This window comes from Rattus norvegicus, chromosome 3 (assembly GCF_021556685.1).
Source record: "Rattus norvegicus strain SHRSP/BbbUtx chromosome 3, alternate assembly SHRSP_T2T, whole genome shotgun sequence".
NCBI lineage: Eukaryota > Metazoa > Chordata > Mammalia > Rodentia > Muridae > Rattus > Rattus norvegicus.
The window spans coordinates 88,287,499-88,313,620 of record NC_141536.1 but is presented as its reverse complement, the minus strand read 5'-3'; the positions used below and the strand labels follow the sequence as shown (position 1 = coordinate 88,313,620).

Genomic DNA, 26,122 nt, shown 5'->3' with positions numbered 1-26,122 from the left:
AATGAGTCAGATATGGATACTTATACCCAACCAATGGACTGAATTTGGGGACCCCTGTGGTTGAATTAGGGAAATGCCAGAAGAAGCTGATGATGAGAATGACCAGCAGTCTCAACTAACCCCAACCCCTGAGACCTCTCAGAAACTGAGCTACCAACCAGGCAGCATACACTAGCTGGTCCAAGGCTCCCCAACACTTACACAGCAGCGGACTACCTGGTCTGGCCTCAGTGAGAGAAGATGTACCTAATCCTCAAGAGACTTGATGCCCCAGGGAGTGAGTGGGGAGTCCTGGAGGGGAAAATGAGGAGGAGACATCCTATTAGAGACAGGGAGAGGAGGAATGGGATGAGAAAGCATAGGAAGGCAGACTGGGAGGGAGTAATGACTGGACTGTAAAAAAAAAGTAAGAAAAACAAACAAAACAAAACTTATTTTCCTTCCCCATTTGCCATCAATATCTTCTCAGTTAGGGGTGGGACTCCATGAGTACTTCTCCCATCCACACCGGAATGTTGGCTGGCTTGATTTTGTGCAAGTCTCATGCAACTGCTGTGAGTTCATCTGTACAGAGAGACTTTTTTTTTAATTTCAAAACCAGAAGTACAAGTGGTGTTGGTTCTGGCTTATTCGAAAGGCACGCGTGCGCCTAGCCTCTCCTCAGCCTCACTTAAGCACTTGCGAACAAAAAGGACTCACAACATTCTATCAAGCTATGCTTTGTGATATCCATCATTTATTCTTTGGGTCTAACTTTTATCAAGCAAAATCTTTGACAATGAGATGAATCCTGAGCCAAGCCTGGTAGATTCCTAGGGACTCGGGTAGCTAAGTGAGTGAACATTGAAAGGCCAAGACTAGCCCGGACCATAGTGGAGATTCAAAGTCAGTCCAACTTAAACCCTGCCTGAAAATGAAAAGTGAAAGTGTCCAGCCATATGGCCTAGTAGCAGAAAGCTTCCCTAGCACATATGAGATCTTACATTCAACCCCCACCCTATAAAAATAAAGAAAAATCATAGTAGTTCAATTAGATGTTTAAGGGCTGTCACTGTAAGAAACTCAGTTTAACTTCTTTAAGCTAACTAGCTCAACTCATTCTAACAGAGAAAAAGAAGACACAAGTGAGGCTGGGGGAGTAAATATGCACACCTTTTTCATTAGTACCGGCTTGTCTGTGACTAATGTTTTCATTCTAAAATCACGTCAAAAGATAGCATACTAAGTGAGGAATAAGTGAGGTAACCATGGGGGCTTCAGGTCAACTTGAATAGGGTGCGAAGGTCCTCAGCAAACACGGGAACAGCGGAAGTTGTTATCTGGGAGCAACAAAGACTCACTAGATTAGGTAAAATGGCTGCAACTGCCTTGCTACCACTTAGCCAACTGCGTGGTCTGAAAGAAAGCTTCTGAATTTACAGATAGAAAGCCAAGTGAAATGGACCCTGACTCCAAGTTAGATGTCCTGCCCAGAATGAGTACTGGAGACTTGTAAGTAGAATTCCCAGTTTTATCACATTTGTGTCATCTCTAAGGTACTGGACAGTAACTGCCAGGGCATGTGCTGTAGGCAGGGCAGTGCGAGACACTGAGAAGAGGCTCAGAAACGCTTCCCTAGGATGAGAGCACCAATACCACACTGTGTGGAAAATGCTAAGTGGCATTTTGAATAACTTTAAGAAGATATCAAGTCCATTGAGAGACAATACTGCCTTTCTCCACAAGTATTTCTGTGGCTTCTACTCATTCCCATGACCTTAAAAGTCTGTGTGTCAAAAAAAGTCTCTCTGTGTGTCTATCTATCTATCTATCTATCATCTATCCATCTATCTATGATCTGTCTGTGCACTCATTAAAAAAATCTCAAGTCTAATGTCTTTCAAATCAATAATACAGATATTTCATGTTTGAGTATCCTTCAGATAACAAACCCCCCAAATACATGCTGCTACTTATTATTAATGGAAGGTTATCAGATATTTTAGAAGTATAAGCAGAAGATGATCTAATTGATTAACCATCATAATTCTATCCCTTATCAACTGACACCCAACTATTGCTTTAAAACCGTATAATGTCACTCCTGCCCCTAAGCGATTCATATCCATCTCATAATACAAAATAAATCCACTTCCTTCCTTAAGTCCCAATAATCTCTACCATCTCACTACTGTTCAGAAATTCAAAGTATTTTCTGAGACTCAATGCAAACTCCTAGACACATGAGCCACTGTTCAATCAAAAGGTTCTATACTTCTAATATTGGTGTACAGTAAACATTTCCATAAAAAGAGAAATGGATCCAGAGCAAGCCCAAAGCCCAGCACAGCAAAAGTCAAACACTACAGCATCTAGGGAATAGGCTGTCCTTTATGAGCTCCAAGAGGCTTGAGAAGCCCTGGCCCTGTGGCTCTCTGTCCTTCAAACTTCATCACCAGATTTTCTGGGTCTCTAGAGAGAGCAGTTGTTGGGGTCCCAGTTACATAGTCAGAGCAGAAAGGAGTTCAAGTCAGAATAAAATAAATGTTTACACCTCTAGATAAACTTGTGGTGACTTTTGGCTAATCTCTTTCCTCACCATCTTCTAATTTTTATTCTTGTTATTATTTTAAATTAATTATTATTCTGTATACTCTTCTTGATTGTAAAAATGGTCTATAGTGAATCGCAATGTAATATATGAAGAGTATATTTGCCTTTTGGCAAATTTCAGTCATGAAATATTTGTGAAAGCCAGGTTACCCAGTGAGGAAAAGTTGGAGCTGGTAGTCATTCTCCACAAGAGTTCCTGAGCACTACAACAAAGCACACAGGCCCAACGAACGTCAATAGAAGTCGTTATCCTGTGACCTCGCTGTGATTGGAGCTGGGGCAGCGAGGTATTAGTTTCAATACTTAGCACCCTCTTTATATCTACCCAATCTCACTCATCACCAAAAGCAAGGAAATAGCTTGTGACAGTTTGGGCTGTGTTTGGAAAAGGCATTAACGTTCTCACCGAGGCTTTGTGAATTCTGAAACCCAACTTAACACAAAGCCAGTGCTCACAGACAAGTGGGTGATGGCCTCTTTTCTCTTCCACACTTTTTCTTGTTGGGTTCACGGTTGAATTTGGTGTCTCTGGGCTAAAGCACGTGTGTTGTACTCTCTCAAAGGTCATCATTAACCAGAAATGACACCAGCTGAGTGTCATTTCTTAAAGTCCTTAGTGAAGTCTCTTTTTATCCCTTTCCAGCCAATAGGATTCTGCTTCGCCCATGTTTTCCAGCCCTCTGTGGGTGTGAATGAGGTGCTACCCATGTGAAGCTATGCTTGGATGGCACACACTGCTGTCTATTCATCCAGCAGCAATTTGGAGACTGGGGCTTAATTGGCTATTTGATCTTAATCAGTATTGTCTTGGGCCTCTGGGACACTGTGTCTTTCAAATAGCACTTTCCGGTGCTTGGATGGCCTATTTAAAACTGCCCATGTCCAAGAGACAGTCAAAATTGACAAATTTCAGAAAGTCTTAGTGGTTTACGTGTCCCAAGTCAACCTGTGATAAAGTGGGCCACTTACATGATCTGAGCAGCTCAATAAATATGTTGCTGTGTCTGCTGGGTGTTTACCATCTTTTTTTAGTTTTCCCCAAATTTCAGGGATTTTTTTTTCCCGAGTCATGGTCAAGATGGACATGGAACTGGGAGGATAGCTCAGTGAGTGAGATGTTTGCTATGCAAGGGTGAGGCCTTGAGTTCCAGCCCCAGAACACACGTAGAAAAGGTAGGTGCTACGTGCTTGTAATTCAAGCAGTGGGGAAGAAAGGATTCGAGGAGCCCTCTGTTTTCCAATTAGTAACCCCTGCCAAACTGGCAAAGTCAGTGAGAGACACTTTCTGAAAAACAAGATAGACAACTCCTGGGAAAAATACCTAAGGTTGCCCTCTGGCCTCCACATGTATGTACACATGGACATGTCACATATGCACAGACACATACAGATGGGGGGAGGGAGGGAGCCAGGGAGAGAGAGAGAGAGAGAGAGAGAGAGAGAGAGAGAGAGAGAGAGAGAGAGAGAATCTAAACTACTGGGTGAAATATCTCCCAGTAGTTAGCAGAGTCAACTTTTCAAAGAATAAGAAATTTCACTATGAATATCCCTGGACAATTCTGCTGCTTAGCCTTGAGTGTTTTGAGTTACCTTGCAAAAGGGTCCTGAGGTGCCGAGCACACTCAGTCCTTGGAGATTCCAGCCAATGTCTGACATATAAGAGGCATTCAGGGCCCAGTGTAGTGCAGATTTATGTTAGCACTAGGGAATCTGAAGTGGGAAGATCTTGAGTTCAAGAGCAGCCTGGTATACCTAGTGAGACTCTCACTGATTAATCTTTGTCACCATTAACAAAGTTCTTGTTAGTGAAAGTCCTTGCCAAGAAGTCTACCACATGTGACCCTTCCTCTGTACTAGGAAAGGGCTAAGGTTAAGAGGGTTCTATGGCTTTGTCAAAAGGAGGAGACAAATATGCATTATACACCTCTGTTTATCCCAGTATCTAGTTTAATGGGCACCCAAAAACATTTCTAAATTAGTCTGTGAAGTGATGATGGTTTCAGTATCTATTGTGCTGTAATGTTGATAAAATTGAGTGGATACAATTACACGAAGCTCAGAGGCCGGGCTACATTAAGAATAGACAAGCTGCGTATAGAATGGATAGAACAGCTTGCATCTGTAATCCTGGTATTTGGAAGCCCAAGGCAGGACTTCTGGGAGTTACACACCAGCCTAGAATGAGTTCTAGAACCAGCCTAGGCTACAGAGTGCAATCTACTTTTAAAAAATGGAATAGGAAAATTGGGGTACTGGAGAGGTGGGGAGCTAGTTCGTCCAGTTAAAGTGCCTGCCACACAGGCATGCAGACCTAAGTTTGGATCCTCAGCACCCACTTACCATCTGAATATGATAATGCACTTTGCAAACTCAGTACTTAGTGGGTGGAGACAGGCAGAGCCCCAAAAGTTCACTGGCTACTCAATCTATTCAAGCAGTGAGCTGTTTCCATGACAGGCCCTGCCTCAAAAATATAAAGTGGAGAGGACTGAGAAAGACACCAGATGTTGACTTCTGGGCTTTATGGGCATATTCATATATGCACCCATGCATATACCACATGAACACACACACACACACACACACACAGAGAGAGAGAGAGAGAGAGAGAGAGAGAGAGAGAGAGAGAGAGAGGGAGAGAGAGACTAGAGAAACTAGGCACAGTGGTGCATGCCTGGACTCTCAGGACTTGGAGGTTGAGGCAGGAGCATTGCAAGTTTGAGGTCAGACTAGGTGACATAGTGAGACCCTATCTCAAGAAAAACTGTTAACACATGGATACCAACAGGAATGCTCTGGAATTTACAATGATGATGCTGTTTTTACATTTTGAAGTCGCTGGGGATCAGTCGAAGATTGTTCTCAAAGGCAGGCCCTTAGACAGACAGGAGTTTTGTGGCCTGCATCTAGGGGTGGAGTTCACCTGGGGCTGTGGCCACAGGAATATGTGTCTCCATTTAAGTTTAATTCGTTGTGCCCACTCTCAGTGGGCATGCAGCCCATCCTAGCTCTAATGGATTACCTCTTAACCCAGGATTTGCATTAAATGTGCTCCTGCATTAAGTCATGCCTCAGGGACCTCATCCACCAAAACAAAAGTCGAAAGGGCCAGGACAAGCAACAGGCAGATGGACACAGTCTGCTCCATCCCATGTTTGTGGGAGCAGTTCAGCCAGTGAGTAATTTGTATGCCATCACCTGTTTGCCCAGTATTTGGGGGGGACATTGTTTGCTAAACTCTGACTAACGAAACACTCTCCTCCATCACATAAACTCTCCAGAACCCCACATGAAACAGGAGACAGAAGGGAGGACGAAAGGGGTTGCCAACTAGATGGGTATAATCAATGAATGATCAATGATCTATCTATACAGGTATAGAAATATCATGTAATAGTCCATTAATTATATATTAAGAGGGAGGAGAGGAGGGAGGGGAACTGTGGTTAAGATGTATTAAAAGAAAGACTTATTTTCAATAAAAAAATTAAAAATCTTTTAGATACATAGGGAAGAACATGTGATTTAAAAATAAAATATTAGATTATTATAAAATGAAAAATATAGTCATTGTTTCCTCCATGTTCCAGATCTTAGTAAGATTCTATCCTAATGTATCATTTACATTACTGTCATTACTCGTCATTATAAATAATGTGGGATATTTTAATGATTTATTTACTGTAACTTTATAATAAATCTTAAATGGCATTTTAGTTAAAAGGAAGTATTAGTAATCATAAATTGAAAACAATTGCTTCTAATACTCAACTCTTGTCTTACATGAATCTCCAAGCTCCATCCCTCCAATAACCTAGCATTGTTTTTCTAGAATTTCTAACTTGGAAAATGGAGGCTCATACATGTTAAGTCATTCATTCAAGACTAGGAAATGCAAAGTCACGGTCTATTCAAAGTCCTTCACCTTAGACCTTCGCCCTGGTGTGCACCATCTCCCATTAGACAAAGATGTACCTATTCCCCCTATGTTCCGGATAACAGAAGTCTTTGGAATTGGGGAAAAGGTGGCAATTACATTTTTAAGTTGCCCTACCTGCCCTGTTTCTAGATAGCGTATATCAATCAATCCTGCCACATTCCTTTACCCATCTATGATGGGAAACATGGCTGCTGCCCACTAGGGGTCTCCTACACTCTCTTTGCGTCAGCATTCTTGTTTCCTTGGACCCTCCCAAAGTTTCCAGTGGCTCATTCTGATGAGAAACTCGGGCTGCTGCTTTGAAGCTCAGGAATAAAGTGGGCCTCCCATCCTGCTCTTTCTCCCTGATCCTTGGGACAGACCAGTGGGAAACCTTCGGAGACTCCAAAAACCCCAATGAGTCCAGATTCACCGTTTTACTTTAATTGGGGAGGACCGATCCGTTTTGTTCCAAGGAGCGTCAGAGCTTGCAGTGTGAACATTGTGACTGAAGATTTAGCCCATTTTATCAGCCTTCATTAGGATGCAGGGGGAGAGCCCAGCTCTGTCAACTGGGCCAGAGGAACAAAGGCAACATGGAAATTGGAGCAGGCGATGAATCTCTCACTCTCCACTCTTTCAAAACAAGATTCAGACCATTTACTAGAAGACTGCTTTGTCCCTGGGCTCCATACAATGAAACAGGAACCCTCAGAGGAAAGAAAAGGACCTCGGTTTCTCACACGGTGGCCCAGGGATCCTGGAGGTCGCTGAGGGTGTTGGCAGGAGACAAGTGGGCCTGAGCACTAAGGAGGGGCCGTTCCCTCTAGTTAGGTTTCTGAGAAGGTCACTGGAGAGCAGGGGAAAGATTGCCATCTTGGGAAAAGATTTAGGGAAGGTGAGACTGCGAGGGTAACATCTACAGGCTGTTCTGCGGGGGTTTTGGCATCCTCCTGACCACTGGAATAAAGACAAGCCTCATGAATCTAGTCAGGAACTCTCTCCTCAGACTGATGGGTTCCTTTGAGTAGGAGTTCCAGTCTGAGGAAACTAGCATCTAGTTTCTGAAATACAGGTCCCAGTTCTTATTTTGAAGCGCGGTAGTTGCACTAGGGATCATCCAGTAGACCTGACACAACAGTGGGGAAAGCCCATTAAGGGAAAACTAGTTACTTAGGGTCAACAGGCTGGGTGGAGTCACAACATTCCAAGCTACCCCAAGAATAAAAGAATTAATCCTGACGGATTGGTCAATCACCTGGCTGAGGTCCATCTTTCTGGAAGGCAGTAACTCTCCTAGAGGCAGGCTTACTTTAAACCATGCTAAAGAAATAGGAAGAACAATTACCCCTTTAATGAGTGTCTATACTTTTTCCTTCCCAGAATTCCTGCTCCCTAGCATACTCTGTAAAAGAGCACACAGTCTGCCTGCTTTTCTGAACCGCTCACAAAGCCCAGCCTTTTCGTTTCTTCAATGCCTTTTCCAACCATGCTTTCCCTAACACTGGGGGCTTCATTCTCCCTCTAACCCCACTCTGTATCATGTGTCGGCAGCCACATGGCTGCCCTCCATGCTGGCTTACCTCAAACAGTATAGCTTCTTTTCCTTTTCCTTTCCTTCTCCCTTTCCCTTTCTTTTTCCCTTTCTTTCTTTCTCTCTCTCTCTCTCTTTCTTTCCTTCTTTTTTCCTTTCTTTCTTTTTCCTTTCTCTTCTCCATTCCCCTCCTCTGGACAGCTGTTGAGAGATACAGCTTGCCTGATCTGGAATTTTTTCCTTTATAACTAATAAAATTATCCTCTTTGAATAACTACTGGCTTTGCTTGACTTTCAAACTTTTCCTGCCTTTTAATCCTTTAATCAGCAGAGAAAAAGGAGTCCATTCCTACAACACCAGATGATATCAGATTAACTAAAAGCATCTTCTAGTGCCCTTTTGGCAATGTCTCTCAAAAATATAATTATAGATGCCCTCTGAACAAACTGCAGCATCTGGGCATTCAAGTCACATGTGAGCAACAAAATAATACCAGGAAATGGAGTACAGCCTTCTCCATAATAGCAAAGTATTTAGAACAATATTAACTCTGTCTAAGGAATTAAATGAATGCATATTTTCATAGCCACTATAAAGTTGTTGGCAATCATTTTGTCTGGGGAAATGCCTATAACATGGGCATTGACAACACGTTGAAAGTTCATATGTGTGCTTTATGCTTGTTTAAAATAGGGTCCCCCCCCCCGTTACTGCTGACATTGGCCCAGATAACAGCAGGAGTGTGTTTCCTGTGTCTTCCGTCTGCCACAGGGTGCATCCTCAGTCAGTCTGTATCCAAGTTACCTTCTTCCCATGTTGCCAAATGCCATCCATGTGTGAAGGTGGAGGGCGACTTCACCCAAGTCGAGCATCACTGGTTTAAAGTATGGTTTAAATAACTAACTTATCTTTGAATATCTTAGAAAAATTCTGAGATAGACCTAGTATTCCTCAAGGTGGCTCCTATGGAAAAAAAGATGGCTGAGGAAAAAAATGTTTTATTTTATTTTCTACTTCTGAGACTGTTCAACTACTTAAAAATAAACGTGTATTATGTATGTATGTATGTATGTATGTATGTATGTATGTATATGTTTGTGTATATTAATGTGTATGTACAGGTCATGGGCATATGTGAAGAAAACAAAGGACCCCCACACCACCATCACCACCACCACCACCACCACCACCACCACACCATATACATAGACTGCACACACAAGGCCCAGCAGCTTCCAGGAATTCTGTCTTTCCCTCCAATATCCCCTCAGGAGCACAGAGATTACAGAAGTACACACTCATGCATCTGGCTTTATGTGAGTTCTGGGGGTTTGAACTGAGGTCCTTGCACTTGGGTAGCAAACACTTTACCCCTGGAGCAGCATCGAAAGTTCCCATTTGACTTTTTACATCTGTGTTTCTTCTGGTGTTAGATAGAAAACCTACTCATTTCCACTCCCATTCATAGACATAAAACATGAGGAGAATGACTAATGTCAAGGACTGTGTTTGGAATGGTGGCGTAGATGAACCTCATTTAGGGGAAAGGACACAGAGTTGACCAGAGGTTATCAATCACCTGGACTCTCACCATACTACATGGTAAGATCTGCATCTGAGAGAACACAAACTAGGAGAGAAATGTGTGACTCTGCCTCCTGGCTCTGAATTTGCTGCAGACCAGGCTTAAAGACATATTCATAAATAACAGGACTCTCATGCATGCTGGCTTTGGGGATCCTTGAAGCTGCTTTTAAAAACAAGTTTCTGATCCAGTTTGGATATTTTGGAGTTTGGAGATTCTCCAAATGTTTGCTTGCGCTTCTTGTTAATTTTGAAAGAATTCCCTCGGGAGAGATGGTTCCAGCCCATTGATACCCTCAGAGGGAAAACAGAAGTGCCACCCCATGGATCTTGCCCTCCTCATGCACAGACTGCCACATAAAAACAGTGTCTAAGATCTGTTCAGAAATAACAAGGTAAGCTGCCGCGGCTGGACTTTTGTGATGTCTCCCCCACTGAGTAAGTTAGAATTCACCCTGCACTTCCTATCAAGAAATGCAGACCTAGATCTTACTGAAAATAATAAAAATTTAACTTCCCATATGGATGTTAGCAAGCGACAGATGAGATGGCCACACTCAGCTCTTCACCCAGCTGCAGCTACACAGTAGTGGAAGGAGGGGGCGGGGCTTACAGTTTTTGAACTGGAAATGGAGAGTTCATCCCCTTGCCCATCTTCCTAAGTGATGGCGGTTTGCTTGCTTTTATCTCTCTGTGGCCTTGTTGCTTGCAGTACTGGGATCCATCCCCAAACCTTGCACAGGTAGGTCAGCACTTCATCACAGAGCTACGCCCCAAACTACCCATGCATGCTTTCGCCATAACTTCTGCAACAATTTACCTTTCTCTGCGTGTTTGAAACATTGTTTTAAAGGCTTCTCTGCCTTATGAGCTCATGGTTTGTGTTTCCCTAGCCTTACCTCTATGGATCAAAACTCTAGCCAGCCATTCAGAAATGAAGCCTTCCCTTTCGTCAGGTCCCCTTCTGAACCTCAGGGTTGGCTGTTGTGGAGATTCTAGACTGTATATACAAGTCCTTGAAACAAGGAAGGAGCCCCACTCTTCTCATCTGCTTCATATAACACAGAAGCCTCAAATGAGGGAGGGTCCGTGATTCCCAACCTCATTTTCTAAGCCTCTTACACAGCGATGTTCAGGCCAGCTGTGCCAAACCAGGGTTTTTAGCAAGACACAGTGTCATGCTCAGAGACCCACTGTTGAAACTGCATTTCCCATCAGCACTTTGTTGTAAGGAATGCTAGTAATCATTTACTGATAAACACTTCAACTTCCCAGACAGCAGAGGACAGGACATGCATGTGCTGGTTAGGGATGACTAGAGCAAGCTCTATTGGTTCTCTGCCCTTGAAGCCCTTCCTCCAGTTCTGAAGTTCCCCCATTGAATTGACCTGTATGATTGCAGGAAACTGATCCTGGGTTCCCGTAACTGTACAGCGCAGCTGCTCAGGAAGCTAGGCATATATATGTTCTGGTTTCCTCTCTGTTGCCGGGATAAAGTGCTCTCACCAGAAATAACTTAGGGAGGGAAGCATTTATTATCTTGCACTTTTTGGGTCAGGGTGCATCACCGAGGAAAGCCAAGACAGTAACTCAAGTCAGGAACCTGAAAGCAGGGTGGTTTGCTCTTCCACACAGCATGACTTCCATGCAGGGAACTCATTGCAGCCAAGGAAGTGTATCAGAAACCATGGAAGAAAGCTGCCTGCTGGCTCATTTGCAGACTCATGCTTAGCTAGTTTTCCTAGTTATCCCAGGAGCACCAGCCCAGAGACTGGTGCCAAGCATAGTGGGCTGGGCCCTGCTACATGGATTAACAATGGAAACAATGCCCACACACATGCCCATAGGGCTGTCTGATCTGGGTAATCCCTCAACCGAGACTCCCTTCTCAGGAGGGTCTAGGCTTTGTCAAGTTGACAATCAAGCAGAGACAGCATGTCACATTTCCCTCCTTCCCTAGGGCAGCCTTGGCTACTGACTAATTGCTATGTGGCTAGAAGAGCCCAGTGCCCATGCCTTTACTTCATTGGAATTTCCTATTTCGCCACCACCCAGCACTGGGCCTCCAATTTTTCTTGAAATTGCTTTTCTCTTGAATTCTTTCCATGTCTAGGCTAGTTCTCCGAAGCCATAACATCACCTCTGGGAAGCTCGTCCTCAGAGCCTCACTTGCACACATCCCATCCCTGGATCTGTTCTGGGGAGCCCTGCCTAGGACGTCCTGCTCCTCCTCTTGTCCTCAAACCTCCATTCTCGTTTTGCACCCCTCATTCTGCATGTTTGTCATCACAGGGCGATAGCTGAAAACAGTGTCACTAATTTTAGGTCTCAAACTTCTGCTAGAACACACATTGTACCCATCTTGGTTACCAGACACCATAACAAATGATTTCTGGTCATGATTGGGAAGTTCTTCTTTGTCAGTGGCATGGTCCTCAGCACCACACAGCAGAGCTGGGCAGTTGTGATGCCATGGTGCACATGATACTCCCCAAAGCAAAGGACGCGCCCTGCTAGACGTATGCTTAAACTCAGAGGGTTCAAGTTTCTCTCTTCCCTGGCAAAACCTCAAATCTAGTATCAAAAGGGAATCATGTTTGTTGTCCCTCCCTCCTCTTTGGTGTGCATCTTTTTTTGGAATCTGTTTCTCCTGGTTTCCATCATCTGGAGGGCCTCAGGTAACTGAGGGCTGTTATTACTCTGCTTCTGGCTGTCCACAAAAATCAAGGATCTAGTGATTGAATGGTTGAGCCAAAACATGATACCAGGACTAAAAATGTACATCAGCGGAAAGGTGTGCTTTGCATGCATGAAACCCTGGGTTCAGTCCCTAGCATCCAAACCAAGAAAAAGGCATATGAAGAGAGAGAAGGAGGAGGAAAGGAATATGGCTTATGGGACTGGGAGGATGGCTCTGCGATTGAACTGCTCTCTGTACAGGCATGATGATCTGAACTTACATTCTTAGCATCCATTTATTTAAAAGTCACCATGACAGTACACATCTTCTGTGCCAGCTCTGTGAGAAGCAAGCAGGAAGATGGCCTTGCTGTCTAGCCAGACTAACTGATCCATGAGTCCCAGATTCAGTAGAGAAAAATAAGGAGGAGAGGGATAGAGGAAAATACCCAACATCAAACTCTGTTCTTCATAGTCACACATGTGCACAAGCATGCACGTGCACACACACACACACACACACACACACACACACACACACACACACAGAGCATGAAGACAACCCAGCTCCCCATATGATGTTCCATCTCAGACAGACCACTGAAGACACCAAGAAATCATAGTGTTGTGAGCCCCCAAATCTCTTTGCATCCCACTAATGCCCTTAATCCTATCAGTAAGCATACTCACGGTTTTCACAGCGGGGCCCAGTGTAGCCAGCCAGACAGGCACACTTGAAAGACCCAGTGGTGTCAAGGATGCATGTACCATCATGAAAACAAGGCGATGAGGAACACGCTGAAATGGAAAGGTATCCGTCAGTGTCACCACCAATAGCGAATCCACCTCCCCATGCCTGTAATCTGAACTGGCAATGCCCCCCCCCCAACTTCTTACAATGTTTTTGCTCCTTTTACTGAATTCGTGCTGCTGTGATTTTGAGAATGCAGAACCCGTATAGCTATTAAATGCCAAATGATGTGGATGCTGCTTGACATGTCTGAAGCACCCGAGAGTGTGCTCAAGGTACCCAACATGTGGTCTGAGAAGCATAAGGCAAACCCACGGGAGTATTGCATCAACGAAAGCAGCATCATGAAGGGCTCTCCCACAGGGACTCAGTAGCTCCTCCTCAAGGTTACACAACCAGCAAACAAATGCTGGAGACAAAGAAAGTCTTCAGTGGTGTAGCTGCCTGCAGATTGCAGAGGCCACTCAAGTGGTGTAGCCTTTGGGAACCATCACCCATGCTGGCAGATGCTACCTGAATGGAACCCCTCACCAATGTTCCTGCAAGAAACCCTAATTAAATCATTGCCTCACTATGCCAGAACCAAATGGGATTTACTTTAGGCTCCCCAAGATTCAATAGGTAATGGCTCGGATTTCTTTACTGCACAACTTTTTTCTTTTTTGTTCTTTTTTTTCGGAGCTGGGGATCGAACCCAGGGCCTTGCGCTTCCTAGGCAAGCGCTCTACCACTGAGCTAAATCCCCAACCCAACTTTTTCCCCCCCCAAGATTTGTTTATTATGTACAGTGTTCTGCCTGCATATATGCCTACATGCCAGAAGAGGGCGCCAGACCTCATTACAGAGGGCTGTGAGCCACCATGTGGTTGTTGGGAATTGAACTCAGGACCTCTCTGGAAGAACAGCCAGTTCTCTCAACCACTGAGCCATCTCTCCAGCCCTACTGCACAACTTCTTAGTTCAGTGACCTACTGTGCACACATAATATTCTAAGTTCTAAGGACACACATAATATTCAATCTTTCCAAATCTTAATGAAGCTCAGAATCTGTGGTTTACTGAGCATCTTAGGGACTTTTTTTCTGCAAAAGCCAATGAGAAACATCAGTGTACATGTTAGCCATCATTCCTAATTCATTCATGCTTGTAGAAGAATTGTATCCCTTGACTCAGTTCAAAGAAATAGTAGTGAGGGCCCCAGAGAAAACCAGATACACAGGTCTTCCTATTTACAAGATCAAGGCTATAGACAGGAAAGTGGACCATTTTAACCTGAAGCATAATGTAGTTAGTTTACTGCGGACAAAAGAAAAGCTGCAGGGCAGTCAACCGAAGGAAAGAGACATAGCTCAACAGAGAAAGAGAAAGGTATCGGAGGAGAGAGAATATGATGAAGGGCCTGCAGGATAGATTTTGAAATGTAGGTTTGGGACATGTGACCCTAGCCAGAGGGAATAACTGAAGGATAAGCAGACAATTAGGAGTGCTTGAGGGACAAGAGGTTGTACTGTCTGTTGTTTGACAGTGTTCCTCAGAAGTGGAAGATGCTTCTTCAGTCACAGGGCCATGGGCTGGTGAGTTGCCACTTCCCACAGTGGCTACCTTGACAGCCAGCTCTGGCTGCTTGTTCCAAATATCCACAGATGTTTCCTGATGTGTCTCTTCTGTCTATTCTGAGGGTGCCATTCCAGAATGAGGGTCTAGCCACATGCTGACCATCCTCCACTCCAGCAGTAAAGCATCTTTCCCTGCACAGCATTATGGGGCATAGCATGGGAAGGAACCAAGCACTCAATCAGGTACAACTGTGAGGAGCTTCTGTGAGCACTGCTTTCCAGAGGGGGATGACTGGGCAGCCAGGAGGCTGGTCTTGGAGGAAGGAAGCCTAACCCTAACCCCTCACCTCCTCCTTCCCTGAGACTCTCACATTAGATATCCCTCTCAAGACCTCCTGGGAAAGCAGACTGCCATCTCTCTGCACTCTCACTCCTGCTCAGTAGCTTTGAAAATTGACCTTAAAGCAGAAGCTTGTTGTAGAAAACATGATGAATCCGGACTCACAATAAGAAGAGCTGAAGTTACTCCTTAGAATTCAGAGTTTTGTTCAGAAGGTCAAATCCTACCTCCAGACAGGACCAAATCGGAGCAGAGAGGACAGGATTGAGGTTGATCTTGCAGTAACCAATAAATGACATTTAATACTGTAGTTTAAAACAATTTTTTTCCTGGGCCTGGAGAGATGACTTAGAGAGAGAGCTGGCTACTCTTCCAGAGGACTCTGGGTTAATTTCTAGCACCCACATGGCAGTTCACAACTGACTGTAACTCCACTCCCAGGTGATCTGATGTTCTCTTCTGGCCTCTGTGAGCACCAGGCGTGAACACTGTACACAAGCATGCAGACCAAACACACATACACATAAAATAAATAATTTAAAAGATTTATGTTATGTTTGTGCATATGCTGTCTCTGTCTTCAGAAACACCAAAAGAAGGCATTGGATCCTACTACGAATGGTTGTGAGCCACCATGTGGTTCCTTGGAATTGAACTCAGGACCTCTGGAAGAGCAGTTAGTAAGTACTCTTAGCCACTAAGCCATCTCCAGCCCCAAATAAATATCTTTAAATCTTGACAATTCTGCAATGGATGTAATGCATTTTGATTATTTTTACACCCCCCATCAGCCTTTCATGCCCCCTTCTAGTCTTACTAAACCCCTTCCTACTTTCATGTCTGGTTTTGGCTTTGTTTATTTTTGTGACCAACTGAGTTTAATTAGGATTGCCTGAACACAAGTGGGAGTTATTCCAGCAGCATGGGCTGGACTTACACTTTTGATGCCTGTTTACAGATTCCTATTTAGACAGTTATTGAGTATTTAAATTGTGCATGCTTTTCTTCCAGAATTTCTTTAAAGATTAGCCTATCTTCCCCCCCCCCTTTATTATTTCTTAGAAAACTGAGATTCACGAAGCAGAAGAATCTTTCCAAAGTCATGAATCTTGGGTCACAAAGCTTCCACAATTGGTCTCTTCACATGATTGCTAGAGTCCAAAGTTTTAAAAAAAAAATTCTAGGCCGCACCTTCATACCTGGGGGCCCTCAGTATATAACACAGCCCTACTCCCAGTTTTGGATGAGCTTCACTGAAGAGGAAAAAGAAAGTCCTTATCGTTCCTCTTTTCTCCTCACTTCGTAAGCTGCTTCTGAGAGTTGGGTATCCTCACTTTGAATAAAGATGAACGAGGAAACATAGAAAGGTGCTTTTATGAAGCAAACCATCCACAGCTAAATTTGTCTCTGTGCTCTTTACCTGTGATCTCCTCAAAGGCAGCGTGGAAGCCATCGAAGTTCTTGGAGCCATCAGAATGGAAAAGGACATGGAGTGAAGAGCCAGTGCTCCTGATGGGAGCTGGCCTCTCGTTGCCACAGAGACGCTTGATAAGAGGGCTGTCGCTGTTATCCCCATCACGGACCTCAACATAGTCATATTGGCACATGTAGTCAAACTCCAGGCTCAACATGCTAAACCTGCATGGGGAAAGAATGACAGAAAGGTGGGTCCGGGTCTGTCCTAGGGGTGAGTTCAAGGTCAAATGATGACTTCACAGGCATACTCAATATAGAAAACAGATGATAAAGAAAGAGACATGTCACCAGTGCTAAATAAAAGGAATAAGAGTAGAAATGAACTCAGATGGAGAAAAAAAATGCCTACTGTCTAGTAATGTCTTTTTGAGAGTCTGATTTTTGAGCCATGATTCAGGTATTACAACAGAGTCAGACTCATGGTGGTCATGAGAAACTCAGGTCTAGAGAGGAGACTCTCTTTAAGTGTAGAAGTCCTGGTGGTGGTCACGAATGTGGCACGTATGAGGACCTGACAGAAAGTCAAGGCTACCACAAGGCTGCGAGAGAAGGGACGGTGAATGCTGAGGCCAACCACGAGTGCCAGAGTTTTATCCTGCACTCTGGGGAGCTCCTGTTTTCTTTTAAGTCTAATAGTTAGGCACTGTCAGATATCAACAAGGGGATGATGGCAAGATTTCCAATGTATAAAGATCATGGTAGCTACTCTAAATGGAAGGAAATGGTAGCATTGGTCAAAGTAGATGTAGACAGACTACACAGGACCCAGGACCAGGAGAACTGGTGATGCTGGCTGTAAAATTGTGACAGTGGACACAAAGGTTTGTGGATGCCCTTGAGATTATTTTATAGACAGGAAGACAGACTTGCATAGCAGTGTGGATCTAGTAGGTGCTGTGAATGGAATACTGGGGATGGGCTTTGGAAAAAACACTTTACATATGCCTCCAAATGTCTCCACTGTTTCAGCTGTCCCTGACTAGAAGGTCCATATTTAAATAAGTGGAAAGAAAGCCCATGAGTCTGTGCTTCTCTGGGACTCCTGAATAGCTGACACATTTCTAGATCTTATATTTTATTTTAGGAGAGGTTTATTTTTGTGCCCTAAGTCTTGGAGACACCCTCAGAGGCTCTGAAATAACCATTTGTCTTGGTCCCTGAACTACTGAAATATTCACTTGTAGCATTTAGCACCTGCTTTCTCAGACCCAGTTCAGAGCCCATTAAGCAGGAAGACTATGGGCTCTCACTGGCTCCTTGGACCAGCTTTCCTCTAAGAAAGCCCAATCACTGAGCCTTGTTCCCAAGCCCAGGTCCTTGGGTTGAGGGTACAGCAGATACCAAGTATCAGGTTCTAGAAAGGATTTAGGAAGGGATCTAGCTTGCTTCTCCCTTTCGCTTTTTGGTACCATGTTGCTCCTCCTGAAGGGCAGGAAGCTGTCTAAGAAGCTAGATGGCATGAACGGTTCACTTGGAAAATACTAAGAGCTCATAACTCAGAGGACCAGGGAACTTAACCTCCTCTACCCTCCCTCACCACTGGTTAGAGAAGAACAACATCCTCAGATGTTCACATCTATGAGTGATAGAATCATCCACTCCTCTAGGAAGGAAAAGGAGAAGTGCTTCCAGGAGGTAAAACTATACCGGAGGGGAGAATGGTGTCTGTGTTTCATCCCTGGTCATCAGGACACAGGACTTTCCATCTCACCAGTGTCCTTATAGGCTCATATGCCTTATACCTGGGCCCAGACCCTTACCTCAGCTGGATGATAAACCCAGGTCTGGCATGAATGGTCCATTCACAGTGAGCATTTAAGGGATAGCTCTCCAACAAGATCTGACCCTTCGAAGCTCGAAGAACCTGGCCACATCCTGAAAAGAGAAGAAAAAAATCGAGACACAGATAGTGAGGTCAACAGAAGAAATATGGGAGAAGTATGTTTCAGTCACTTTTATCAAAGGACACAAAAGGTCACAAAATGAAAGGACAAAAGGAAGGATGTTAATGGTTCTTAATCTAGGAAATTTGCATAATTTAATCCATTCATTCCACTCAATCCTGTGGGATAGGGTGCTACCATCCCAGTTTTCCAGTCTTAACCACTAAGAGACAAAGGCTGACCTATATCTCATGTAAAGTCCACAACATGGGATCCGCTGCTTCTCCATGACTCCCCTCATCCTCTCACTACCTCCTGCAGAAGACTCAGGACATCACTTCTCTCCCCTTCCCACATGGTTAGACAATGTATGTATTTACATGTTCTGTGACCAGTTATGAATTTGTTCTATGACAAACTATGTAGTAAATTCTTCCTTAATGCACAACACTAGAAAACACAAATGGCTTTCCATTAAATGAACTAGATCAATGAAATTCACTTTTTTCTTACCCTCATGTCTGCTTGTTCAAGCTCTCATTAGGTCTGCCAACTAAAAATGTAAACTGTGGATAAAAAGCAAGTTCCTGGCTAAAGCAAAAGCAAGAGCTAGAAGCATCCCACTGCTGGCTTCCCTGATCCCATAAACTTCTTCGAAAGGCAGCACCGAGGTTTGGAAGTCCCTAACAGAGGAATTCTTCCAGTTCCATGTTAAATGTCGCGTTAAGATACACCCTGTTTTTGAAAGATGGTTTGTGATAAACATTTTCAGTTGATTTTAAAGAAAAAATTCATTTGAATACCATGAATGAATGGTTTTCTTCATCTGATCTTGGCAAATTGTGACTCAGTGAGCCAATGGAGTCTATTCTCTGTTGCTATAAATGAAGTCTCACTGGGCTGGGTGTGGGGTGAGTACCCAGGGAGGCTGAGGCAGGAAGAGAGTACATTTAAGGATAGCCCAAGCTACAAAGCAAAACATCATTAAAAAACAGCAACAAAGTTTTCTTGCCCATAATCACGCCCATCCACTGATATACTATATTTGGTGATTCAGTCAAATTCACAACAATAACAGAGTTGAGAAGTCACAAGAGATACTTGGATCTCAACAAATTAAAATACTTACTATCTAGACCATCCTAGGGGAAAGTTATTTACTCCAGTTCTATACAGAAATCAAAATGTCATAAACTCTAGATATATAGTAGATCCATTCCACAGCCATTCCTCTGAAAAGCTAATCCCAAAGCTATATAGAAAAATGGTAATATCAGTAGGTATCATCCATGGTCATATGACAGACAGTAGAAATATGGATGCAGTCTTAGGGAAAGAGCATACACCCTACTTTTGACAATGGTGAGGCCCAAGGCTTTAGTGAATGACTAAGATGTCTAATTTGTCTCTTCACTGAGATGTGTAGCACTACCTTGCTCCACCATGAAAAGTGGTGGACTCCTGTGAAGGTCCAGGCTCTCCCAAGTTGTCCTGCATACAACCTTGACACCCAGCATTCTATTCTCCAGATAGCTGCCAGACCTGCCCTTATTATCTTAAATGAATAATAATAGTAAAACCTCAGATTGTTTCACTCAATTTAAGCTCACCAAGAGTGAGCATCTTCCCATGTGTTGTATAGCATTGAAACATCCCGTGTAGAAAAAGTGGAGGATGATAAGACTAATGAAGAAAAGGAAGCATGTGTGATGCAAGAAGCTAATGAAACTTACAAGGCTGAGGATGCTCCAGAAATTTACAAGGCCCCTCTCCAATGTTAAAATGTACTAAGAATTCCCGAGTAGAAGAGACTCTCTGATGGGTGAAGCTGCCTATAATTTGTGCAGCACGTGGTTGGCTATTCTAAGAATTTTATTTATTTTATACTTAATTTTGGTTTTATTTTTATGATGCAGCTGTCATTGAGTCAGTCATCCACGTTCCTATAAATAATTCCACATATGTACTCCTCCTGACAGTAACCCAGGCAAACTCACTGACTTATCTATGCCCTATCTGGAGTGGACAGACATTTGCTCACATCTCCCCAGGGAAAGTCACACAACTAGTCCACAGCCTTGCCTTGTTGACTGTATGACGCCACCTCTTAATCCCAGCCATCTGCCTGCCCATTCTGCTCCAGCCACACCAACCTTCTGAATGCAAGACCTTGAGCCTGCTTCAAGTTCAACCTAAGAAGCTCATAATCTCCCTTCCATTGACAACTAGAAGCCTCCTTTCAGTTATCCATGGAAATGCTTGCCCCCCCCATTCTATAGTCTAACTTAATCATGTTTTGTTTTCTTTATAACACACGTCACAAAGTTGAAATTTTTGGATCTTATTTCCTTACCTATTTTGGTAGAATAGTACCTGGAATGTTCGTTGAGGAAGGAAGGAAGGAAGGAAGGAAGGAAGGAAGGAAGGAAGGAAGGAAGGAAGGACAGATGGATTATACTACTATAAGTTAGGCTCTGGTTTAAAGCTATACCAGGCTTATTTCATTTAACTCTCATGATAAACCTAGGAAATAATATTCATCCTCCCATTGCATAGGTGCTGAATACCAAAGATAAGGGGGTAATGTCCCAAGCTCTGATGGCCAACAAAGGATACTGCAGGGCTCTGAGTGAGGACAGAAGTGTCAAAGTCCAACTGTCCTTTGAGGCTCAGCTTCAGTGTCATTAGCTGTGCAGCTTTGGACAGGTTACTTCACCTCTCAAACCTCAGTCAACCTCAATCCCATGTGAATAAAGTAGTACTCAGGCTGTATGGTTTGTGAGACTTCAGACAGATTACGCATGGAAGGGGCAACAGGAAAATCAGTGAAAATCAGCAGGTGCTATTGGGTGCCAGAGCAGGGGTTTGAATGTGGATCTGTCTAGTCTTGAATGAGACATTGTTCTCCCTTAGGGACTTTCTGATCTAAGCCTCCCTCACTGCCTCAGGAAGCAGAAAGCCCTTTCCTCCTCTTCCAGAGTACCTCACGTGAAGTGTCTCCCACCGGAAGCACACATTCTTCCTGCACACCTCACTTTTTCTCTCGCCCACATCTGCCCATCTATTGCAAAGCAAAGGAAGTGCTACGTGCTCCCCTGGGTGTGAGAGACAAAAAAAGAAGCTTCCCTGCACAGCCTCAGCCCGCTAGAGCCTGGCAGCTTCCTAGCCTGCAAGGTGTTAAGTCGCAGCTCCCCTACAAATCTCCTGCTGGGAGCCCCAAGTTAGAAGCAGCTTGAGGGCTGCCAGCCGGTCTCCAGTTGCATCCTTTCCTCCTTGTAGAAGCTGGAATCAGACAGCCTGTGTCTGTGGGCCCTCCCCATCCTGGTCTCCTTGGTGAAGCTAGGAAGCTCTAGGGTTTCCTGCAGACTCTGGAGGGCTTGGAGCCCCCAGTCCAACCCAGGGTAGGCTGTACCACTTACGCCTGCCCTAGAGCTGTCCTCCAGAGGTAGCCAGAATTGCAGAGCATATGCAGGGGCTGGACTCCTCAGCCTGCTGTTGCCTCTTACTCTGAAGGGGAGGGACTGTTTGTCTCCAAGAGGAGGAAGTTTCCAGCCAACCAAAGACAAAGAGGCCACTTTCTGGAAATGTGCTTGTAGAAGGGGCGCTGGGCAGAAAGGAAAAGAGGGGACCCCACTCCCTCCCCCACTAGGGACTCCCTCTGCTCCTTTCCCACTTCTGCCTCTCCTCTGGAGTTGGCTGATCTGGGTGCAGAGGCAAACTTATACACCTCTCTGCCCAGGACAGAACAGTGAATAGAGCCAGAGTCCCTGCCAAGGAAGTGCCACTGGCCAACCAGGCAGGTGGTCCTGAGTTAAAAGACCAGAGCAGGCTCAGGGCCCAGAAGACTTGCTTGGGTTCCCTAATGATGTCTTACTGTGCATAGGCATGCTCTTGTGTGTATGTGTGTGTGTGCGTGTGCGTGTGTGTCTGTATCTGTTTCTCTGTGTGTCTGTATGTCTCTGTCTCCCTCTGTCTCTCTCTGTCTCTCTCTGTGTGTTTATATGTGTCTATGTGTCTGTGTGTGTATGCCTCTGTGTGTGTGTGTATGTGTGTGTGTGCGTGTGCGTGTGTGTGTCTGTATCTGTTTCTCTGTGTGTCTGTATGTCTCTGTTTCCCTCTGTCTTTCTCTGTCTCTCTCTGTCTGTGTGTGTGTATGTGTGTGATCTGTTTCTCTGTGTGTCTGTATGTCTCTGTCTCCCTCTGTCTCTCTCTGTCTCTCTCTGTGTGTTTATATGTGTCTATGTGTCTGTGTGTGTATGCCTCTGTGTGTGTGTGTATGTGTGTGTGTGTGTGTGTGTGTGTGTGTGTGTGTGTGTTTGTGTCCAGACTATCCCCCAAGTCTTCCACACCCTGGACTGGCCCCTATTCTGTTACAGTCCAACATGAACAGAATAGGTAGACAGACCTTGCTTCCATTTACAGAATTAAAAGAAAGCCTTCCTCAATTTCCAAACTAGTAAGAGAACTGGAAGATTCTGCACAAAACTGAACACCTCCAACATTCACACGAGTCTCATCGTCTCCGGAATTTGGGGTGGGGTGGCAAGACACACTTCTGCGAAGTGGTTTGATTTTATTTTTCTTTCATCTTCCCTCATAGGGAAAAAAGAGGATTCAGAGAAACTGTTTGGACAAATTAGAATGTCTCTTCATTGATGCTATCTTTCCTCTTTCAAAGATGACTCCAGAGACAGGGCTCAGTCCATAAAACATCTTGATCCCTGGGTGAGTTCCCTGGTGTCTGAGCATGTTTCTCATGGATGGAGATGAACATAGCAGTGCCTGTCACCATGTCTTCTATTATTTCCTTGTTTGACTGATTTGAGCTGATTTTTTTTAAGACAAAAACTCCTGTAGTCCTTGCTATTTTTGAATGTTTTAGCTAAGGCTGAGACTGGCCTTGAACTTCTGATCCTTCTGTTTCTACCTGCCAAGTGAGGGCGTTTCACAGGTACATCTCAATGCCTAGTTCATTGTGTGTTACTGGGGATCAAACCTAGGTCCACTTGTGCTAGGCAGGTACTCTACCAACTGAGTTCTCACTCCAGGCCAAGTTGTCAGCTTGTACCTGCTTCCCAGAGATGCTCTGTCAGTGGCAATAATTTTATTCCTTCTATGGAGTCGTGTGTGGATCAGAGACACTCTCTTAGTGTAAGAGTCCCAGGGAAGCTCAGGTTCTGTCCTGTCTTCCATATCCTATAAGAGCCAAATGATGACATGGGCTGGGACCCAGCAGGCCCATCAGGTACACAGCTGGCAGAGACAAGGCCCAATGGTGGAAGGCAAATTTGCCAGTGCCCTAGGTCAGGGGCAGAAAAGAAGCCTGAACCCTCTGTGTGACTCCAGTTATCCCACCATCACCTTCAGGTCCTCAGACGGACCCTCAGAGCCATGACCTCAGCTGCCTCTGTTCTACAGGGGTAGTTCTTTGGAGAAGACGACATTGGTTCTGGTGCCAAGCTTCTGCATTCATATCTTGGCCCACTGACTTACAGCGAAGCAACAATCCCTCCTCTCCTCCATCCCTTCCCTGACATTAGTGTCCTTATCTATGAAATGGCTCTGATGGGGACTGTAGTGGAGGCTAAATGAGACTGTGCATGAAGTTATCTGGAACAATGCATCATTCACAGTAAGTGGTGAGGGAAGGCTTTGAGTTGATTGGGACTCTTGTCTTCATCAGGAACACTAGAAATCCAGTAGTGACCTTCCAGGCTGTGATTTGGCCTCAAACCCCAGTCAGCCTGACACTTTCCGAAGACTGCTGATTGAATTATTTCCGTCCTTAATAGTACAGCTTAGGAAGGGGAGGGGCATGGCTTTGTTCACCTCTTTATAAGTATCAAGCTGATGCACCATGAATTGCTAACCAAATGGGTGACTATTTCAAATAATTCAATAGCTCCCTGCCCAATCAAAGCATTTCAAAGCCCCCTCTCCCTAGACTATATGTGTTATACCTTCAGTTAAAGTAACTCTGTGTGTATGTGTGTGTGTGTGTGTGTGTGTGTGTGTGTGTGTGTGTGTGTGTGCCACTCTGAGACAGGAGATACTTCCTCTCTGAAACCTCAAGGGTCATCTCCAAAAATGCATACTATGTCACCTTGCTAATCCAGCCAAAAAGATAGGAGCTGGAAGGAGGTAGAGAAGAAAGCTGGATTGACTGCATTCTGCCCCCATTGCTCTATTTTGCCCCCTCCTCTTGGCCCCTCCCTCAATCTACTTTCTTGTATACATAAAAATATCACAACAAAATACTAGAATTTTATATACCTAATATACACTAGTAAAAAATTAACATTGAGGACTTTGTGTGCGTTGTCTCTGGACTTCAGTTTGACTGATTTTTGTTGGCCTGTTTCTAATTCTCTGATTCTTCGTTCTCCTTGATTCCCTTCACCTGATGTATTTGTTGTTAATTCCATAAACCGTGTTCATAGTTCTTGCATGTTCGCTCATTCTTAATTTTCTAAGTCTCAATTGACATTTCTCATGTTAGCTCATAAGAGCAGATGTTCTCATAAATCCTTTAATATAATTAATCTGAAGTTATTCACAGTTTTGATCTGAAAGTTCTGCAATTAGATCATCTAGACACATTTCATTTGGCTTATTGTTCTCTTTACTGATTGTTTTACAACAGGAGAACACAAAATGTCCACCTTCCTTCTTTTAGGAATGTGCTCTCCTTTATCAGCTGTGTAAGATAAAGATCGTTTGTTTTAACTCGATCAGGTCAGGAGTTAGTGTCTGGGTCAGGACTAAAGCCAGAATCCCAGAGAGCATTTGAAATCCAAGCGCGAGGAACCCTATAAAATCTCCTCTTTCCAATCCACACCACTTTCCACTACAAAACTAAGACACCATGGGAGTATGAGGTTGTGAGACCACAGGTTTGTGAATCTGTTGCAATGGCAACACCCTATAGAGATCTGCTGTCTCACCTAACTCTGGTCAACTGGCAAAACTCCATGTCAGAAAACAGACGGAGTTTGTGTTTGCTTTAGATTTCTGCTCCAGCGTGCTGGCCTGTTTTTCCTCTGGCAGGCACAGCCTTCATCTGCTCCCTGCCTTCTACCTCAGCAGCCTCAGAGACCAAGCATCTGGATCCTTGTTTACCTGGGAAACCCTTCCCCTGAAGATCGGAGTCTTCCGGGCCTTATACTCACAGATATCGTATGGTCTTAAAGAGAACTGTATTTGTGTTCTTGTTAACCGAGGGACTTCTTACTATTTGAGAGGAAGTTCTTTCCTGCACTTTTCTTTTCTTCTACCCAGACTGAGCTGTAGCTGTCCAGTCCTTGTCAGTGGTCTACAGCAGCTTAAACTATCTCGTATCCAAGCAGTGTCTTAGTCAGAAAACATGAAGGACCGTTTAGCACAGAACACTTATCCTGGCAGGAATGCCTCCTCCTTTTCTTCTTTCAGGCAACTTTCTTCCACTATATGTCTTTTATATTAATTTCTGCCCATTCAAATACACTTACACACACACAGGCACACACATGTGCACTCAAACAAAGCAGCCATAACCCACTTGATGGTTCTGAATTATTAATAAAAATATTATTGTTTTAGTTTTATTCCTATTAGTGTGATAAAATACCCTGTGGAAAAGCAACTTAAAGGAGAGAGGTTCCTTTGACTTACCATTCCATGTTGCAGGGCATCATGTTAGGAAAGTCACACTGGCTGGGGGCAGGGGGAGCAGTTATTCACATCCACAGGCAAAAACAGAAAAATGATGCATACGTGCACACTTGCTTGCTTGCTAGCTTTCTCCTCTTTTATATTGCTCAGGACCCAC

The 26,122-nt window shown here is 44.2% G+C and overlaps 1 protein-coding gene across 1 annotated transcript in view; it reads right to left on the bottom strand.

Moving 5' to 3' along the window:
* The window catches only part of Pamr1 (peptidase domain containing associated with muscle regeneration 1), a 99,736-nt gene that overhangs the window by 15,318 nt on the left and 58,296 nt on the right, over window positions 1-26,122 (bottom strand). The window contains 3 exon segments of the mRNA NM_001107755.3: window positions 13,000-13,107; window positions 16,377-16,594; window positions 18,193-18,307. Coding sequence (NP_001101225.2) covers window positions 13,000-13,107; window positions 16,377-16,594; window positions 18,193-18,307 — 441 coding nt within the window.